This window comes from Asparagus officinalis, chromosome 2 (genome assembly GCF_001876935.1).
Source record: "Asparagus officinalis chromosome 2, Aspof.V1, whole genome shotgun sequence".
Classification (NCBI taxonomy): Eukaryota; Viridiplantae; Streptophyta; class Magnoliopsida; order Asparagales; family Asparagaceae; genus Asparagus; species Asparagus officinalis.
The window spans coordinates 57,396,806-57,403,414 of NC_033795.1; the positions used below are offsets into that span (position 1 = coordinate 57,396,806).

Below are 6,609 nucleotides of genomic sequence, written 5' to 3' on the forward strand. Positions count from 1 at the left end.
TTATAGACTCCTTCGGTAAAACATAAAATAAAAAAAATTTGACTGGGCCTTCAGTTTTGTTTCCCTTCAAGGTCAGTCGGGCAATTAACCCCACTATCCCCACTGTAGATTTACCCCAGGTTTGAGTTGTATATTTTATTCCGGAGCCAAATTACGGGTAGATGAGTGTAAAATTATCATCTTTGACAATTATATATTTTATTGTATGGTTCTATGATTAGAGAATGAATTTTTAGAAAAGTTTCTTTGAGTATAGAAGGAAAGTTGTCTTTTTATCCTAATTTGCCTTCCATCTATGGGTTTTCAGTTTATTTTTGGTACAAAATGATGTTGATGATGAATGTTTATGATGGTTAAATGGGTTTTCAAGATCAGATTACAAACTTGGTGTAGAAAGGTTGTTTGTTGCAGCAAACTTAGGCAGAGTAAGGTTTATGTTATTCTCAAATCGGGAATAGATGAGTAGAAAATATCTTGTGCAAGACTGTGCGAGTACAACCTTGCAAATGAGGTTCTACTTTTAGAAGAGAGCAATAGGATGAATGTGATAATGGATTCAATAAGCGGGTTGTGTAGCACAATGGTTGCGAACATTGATTAAATTTCTAGATAATTTTTTTTGAGGATAGATTCTAAATGCAACGATTTATTTAGATGTGATTATTAGAAAGGTTTTTTATTAGCTTAAGGTTGTCCTTAATATTGCCAACAGGATATTTGTAAGAACTATATATGTTTTCATATTTCCTACCTAAAATGTGTATGATGCTAGCATGCCTTGTTTTTGCAATGCTACATGAGGTGATGTGGAAGTTTTTTAATGTAGTGTTGTATTTGGATGTCATAACTTAAACTGATTCAGGTTAGGCTGACGTAGGATACAGACTTAGCGTACTCTATTTTAAGTGGATAAAGGATAATGCACTCTGGCCATAAATGGACCAAATATTGCTAAAGACTTCTTAAATATTAATATAGGCTTTAAATTTGTCTGTTTATGTTGCTAGGATATGAATATATGAGTTCAATATGGGATCAGTGTTGTAATAGTGGCCAATTGCGGTCGCAATGCTAGCGACTGTTGCCCTTGATGATTTTGGTTATATCGGTGAGAAAAGTGTTAAAGATTCTTATTCATTCAAAATAGCAGAGAAAAGCGCAAAATGGCGCTCAAAAGCAGTTAATAGCGTTTAAAAGCGCTTTTGAGCGATATTAGCGCTTTTTAGTTGATTTTATAAAAAATCTGACCGGAATTAAATATGAACCCATTTCAACTTATAAAACGCACTCTCTTTCTCTTCTGTATTCGACTGTCTCTGTCTCTTTCTCAAAAAACCCTAACCAAACCTTCACTTTTCTTTCTCTTCTATGTTCAATGAGCTCTAGCTCCACTGCATCCCTCCACCATTTCTCCGCCTCCTCTACAAATCCTCCAACTCCTCAACGAACTCCATCTCCTCTCCTTGACGTTGCAACAAACAATAGTTTCCTTGACGAGCTGCATATCCATCTCCTTCCCTCTCCAGATCCTCCAACTGCCTCTGGTTTGTCTCCTCGACGAAGCCTTGTTCTTGCATCAAATTTTCTTATTTTTTAGAATTTGTAAATATATTTAAATTGGATCGCTATTTGATTATGCGTTATTTACCGCTATTTGCGTTGCCGCTATTTTAGCGTTATAGGCGCAAATAGTCTTAGCAGTGCCTCAACGCTACGCGACGCTATCCGCTATCGATAAACTTGTATGAGGTTAATTTCACAAAAGTCCTCCAATTTTTTTTTTTTTGGGGGGGGGGTTGGTTCGCATAATCCCCCTAAAGTTTATTCATCTCACGCAATCCCCTAAACTTTTGGGTGTCTCACAAAACTGTCTGGAACTTTAAAATTTTCTCACTGGAGCCCCTTACATATAATTTACAGATAACTAATTTTCCTGAGAGAAAAAAAAAACTTTAGGGGAGTCGCCTGTAAATGATAAATGACAAAGTTCGGGATCTTTTCTCTCAAATTTTTTTATTATTTTTTACAAATTACAAGTAGGGGTCCACTAAGAATGTTGAAGCTCAGGTAGGTTTTATGAGACACCCAAAGTTGAGAGGGGTTATGTTAGATGAATGAAGTTCCAGGGGAGTTGTGTGAAAACCCCAAGTCAGGGGTTTTGTGAAATTAACCCTTCAAAATATCATTTAATAATTTTCCTCTATTCGGAATTGAGAATTTGAGCTCCTTTATGGTGGGATTTGAATACGAGAAGAGGGGAGGGGAGGGGAGGGGAGGGGAATTATTATAATAATCCAAAAGAGAAGAAGCGGAAAGAGGGGTGTGATAAAACTAATTGTGTTTGGATAGACAACTAGGGGAAGAGAGGGGTGCACTATAATTTGTGTTTGTTTAGAGAAGTGAATAGGGAGGGAAACTACATGACAAAGATGACTTAAGTTTTGGGGTGAACTTCAAATTTCAAGGAAAAATCACTTAAACTCAATCCCTCCCCTCCCAATCCGTCCACTTATGGAGGGTTAGTAAAGTGATGAAATTTTCTGCTTTTTAACCCTCCTAATCCTTTCCTCACTTATTAAAATGTAAATAAACGCAAGTTTTGGGCAGTTATCAAATCAAATCAAGAGAAGTTGTGAAGTGCATCTGTAGTTTTCTTTGATCATAGAATATCTATGAAATTGAAGAGATTTTTTTTGTAGGACAGTTCAAGATCACACAATGCTTTATGGATAGGAATGTTGCACAATAAAGAAATGGTTTATGTAGAAAATGAGTGTAGCAGAATAAGAATGTTAGGATGAAGATGAACATTTGAATATGTACTGAGAGGTAAAATAAGAAACTAGTGTACTCATAGAAAATTAGATATTGTTCCCTTTGAGGATAAAATGAAGGAAATTTTGGGATGGTCTGGTCATTCACAATGTGACCCAATTACCAATTAGAAAAGTAATTTGATTATAACTAATGAAGCAAAAAGGACTTAAAGTTGGCCAAGAGAACTTGATTATGAGCAGTCAAAAAGGTTATGATAGTGGTTAATTTAATTGAGGAGATAACCCTTAATAGAACCGAACGGAAGAACATGATTCATGTAGCCAATTCCCAAAAGTTGTAATAATGAGTTTGTTGTTGTTGTGTTCTTGTTCTTGTATATGCGTGACTGGAGAAGCCTCCTCTTTTTATAACTTCAAGAGTACCTTTATGACTCAATGAGCAAGACTGCTAAAGAATTTTCAAAAAACACAAGCAAGTTATCGTCTCCCAAGTACTATTTGATAATTCAATGATGCCATCTATGTCATGAGATTTCTAAGCAAATTACTAGATTCACAAGGATCACTGGAATCAAAGAGCATGGAGATTATTTTTGTTTCCAATAGTATCTCTTTTTGCAACTTTCAACAAATACATAAATGCCTCACATTTCCTGTTTGCTTTCATGAATGTTTCTGTCATATTTGTTCTGCAGCTTTGTGATGCATCATCTAAATTCTATTCTTGACGACGGCACAGACATAAAGTTCTCTCATGGTGAACTTCCATACAAATACACTCATTCTATTTTTGGAACCTTTCTTTGTGTATTAATAAAAAGTTATGTTAATTTATTATGACGATGATGTCTATCAATCTTCTATCATATTGCACAGATTGTTGGATTGTATTTTCCTTTCTGAATTCTCAATGTATTGGTACTTGGTTCCTGGTGCTTTCTTCTCTCACATCACACCTGAATCAATAACTAAGTTGATTTGTTTTCCAGAGTATGATTCGGTTTGTTTTGTAGCCATAATAGCTTTTATGTTTGATGTGGATGCTACCACACTTCAGTTTGGGTAGTTTGTATGTTTTTTTTTTTAGCCATAATAGCTTTTATGTTTGATGTGGATGCTACCACACTTCAGTTTGGGTAGTTTGTATATTTTCTGATATCACATAATCTCAGGGCATATGTTTATTGAAGGGGATGCACATTTGTAGGCACTCTTTATGTTAGTAGGGCATCCTATAGGATCACTATTGGTATATTAGGATAAGCTTTGTGTTTGGTTGCCTTATATTGAGCATAATGATGCAATTTGACAGTCGAGAAAGCAGGTTTAAAATATGCTCTGGTAGTGATTAAGTGTATTGCTACAATATGGAGCAGAAAGAAAATGTGTGGAGATCCGTTTACATTTTTCACAATTCTGATACTCATTTCACTTGTTTATCTATCAAGGATAATCTCACATTTCATTGTTCGTAACTTCTAATTATAATTTTTAATATTTATTTTTTTAGAATAATGTGATTATTAGAAATGAAACAAAAATAACCTTGCATTCAGGGTAGGATCTGCTGTAGTGCTAGTGGGTTCAACTATCCCCACGGCCACTTAAGGGGAATGGAACTGGAAGCTCAGTAAGTTTTCTATTTTTTATTTACCAGAGGGACCTGTTGGGTTCACACAAAAAAAAGGAAATACGGGATGGAGGTGAACAATAGCACCTTTTATGTGTGTGATGTTTTGGGAACTAAAGTTGGGTTTAGATTTTGTCTTTTTTGAATGTCGATGAACAACAAAATTCACGTAGGAGGCGTTGGGGTGTTGGTTGTTTCTTTGGAAAAGGTGGGAGTTTGGGTGTTTTATTTTGTCCTTTGGAAAATAAGGGGCAGTGAGTTAATTGATGAAAAGGAATGGTGAAGATGATTTTAATAAAGAATTGTATGGCTAAAATCATATTTGTAGGGTATAAAATCCTATTTCTACTGAAATTCAAAAAGAAACAGGCTTGTATTCCTGTTACAATTCGAGCTCAAAAATAACTATATCCTAATTCAAATCAAACTCATAGAACTTGAGTTCAAACTAACTCTAAAATCCTAACGAAAAATTCAAATATAGAAATTGAATTGCGAACAACCCTATCTACTAGTAATGTATCAGATAGATTCTTCAGCTTTGTTCTGCATCAGTTACATGCAGACTTCTGCATGCATTAAATTTAAACACCCATATACTAGTATTTGCATCAGATAAAATCTTCGAATCTGTCCTGCATCAGACCCTCTTAAGGATTATACTTAGTATTAATCCTCTATATCAGTTTGTGCCCACACTATTTGCCCTATTGACCCCCTAGCGCCCCAAATTTTTGGAAAATAAACACTTGTATTTGTAATGGTGTTAGGTAAAAAAAATCATATGCTAAATATACTTGTAGTCTTGCCCCAGTGACTAAAGTTTATGGATCTACCCCTGCTAGCATGGATGGGCTCTTTTATGATGAACTAAAGCTAAAAACAACTTATGCAACTTAAGGCCTTAGGAGTAGGCCAAAATCTACAGGCAGGAAGGAGGTTGCCAAGAGATGGTAAATATCTTTGAGGATTTGGCTGCATAAGTTACGATTCCTCACATAGAAATGTGTACCATGCATTGTGCATGGGTTGTTTTCTTTACATATGACGGTAGTGCCTACATAAGTTGGCATTCAACATAGATGTTAGGTACAATTTTCATGGTTAATTTGAAGATAGACACCTTGTACTGTAAGCCACCTATATCCCTTAAAAATATTTTACTAGCACTTAGACCCCTTGTATTCCAGATGGTATTATTCTCCCAGTGTGTTGAGATGTCACGTGGGAATTACCTGACTATAAATTACCATATTCCCTTTAACCGGAAACTGCCCTGTAAATTGAGGGTAACCATCGTGTTCAGGGGGTAAATGCTAATACAACAGTTTAGATGGTGCAAGTGGCTGCACCACCATAGGACAAGAGGTGTATCTGCCATTAACCCATATTTTTATCCTGGATTGAAGTTCTTGTATACGCATCAAAGTTTTCACTGATTAAAGATTTCCTTTTGTTATTCAGTGCAGAGTATTCACTGATTAAAGATTTCCTTTTGTTATACAGTGCAGTTTTCCGTAGTTCAAAGTCAGCAATGGATTGGGCCCGAAGTAGCAAGTACTTTCATCTCCTTGTGAGGGGAGTAGAGAGAGATGGCTGGAAATTTGTTCTTCTTGCTCGATTCTCCCCAATTCCCTCTTACGTCATCAACTATGCGATGGCTGCCACAGAAGTTAGCTTCTTGATCGATTTCCTTCTTCCTACAGTCATCGGTTCCCTTCCCATGATTCTACAGAATACATCTCTAGGTAGCCTAGCCGGTGCTGCAGTTGCTTCTTCTACTGGCCCAGAGAAGTCCAAGCTCTCTTCATACGTATTTCCTTTGCTTGGAATTGGGTCAAGTATTATGATATCATTAAGAATCAAGAAGTACTCCTCTGGGATTGCAGTTGCTGAAGAGCTCAAGTCATCTTCATCTTCTGAGATAATTAATGGTGGTCAAGTAGATGGGAAATTGAAGAAAAGTGATTAAAAATTTAGCTTTAGTTGATAAACTTGTTTATTTGGTAACAATTGAATTTATTGTACGAAGTGCAATGCTGGGAAATTTTCTCATGACAAAAAACGTGCAATCTACTGACTTGTTTTTGCTTAAGCTGTGTACCTCCTGAAATGAATCTGATATTTATCCATTTACCGTTATGCCCTTATCCTACTGTACTGTGAGCAAACATATTTATTTGATACGGATGTGTTTCTGCA

At 35.9% G+C, this 6,609-nt stretch overlaps 1 protein-coding gene across 1 annotated transcript in view; it reads left to right on the forward strand.

Moving 5' to 3' along the window:
* The window catches only part of LOC109831507, an 8,393-nt gene extending 1,830 nt beyond the window's left edge, over positions 1-6,563 (forward strand). Inside the window, exon 2 of the mRNA XM_020398842.1 lies at positions 5,914-6,563. Within this exon, the coding sequence (XP_020254431.1) occupies positions 5,914-6,379 (466 nt within the window). The 3' untranslated portion in view covers positions 6,380-6,563. The remainder of the gene's footprint in view (positions 1-5,913) is intronic.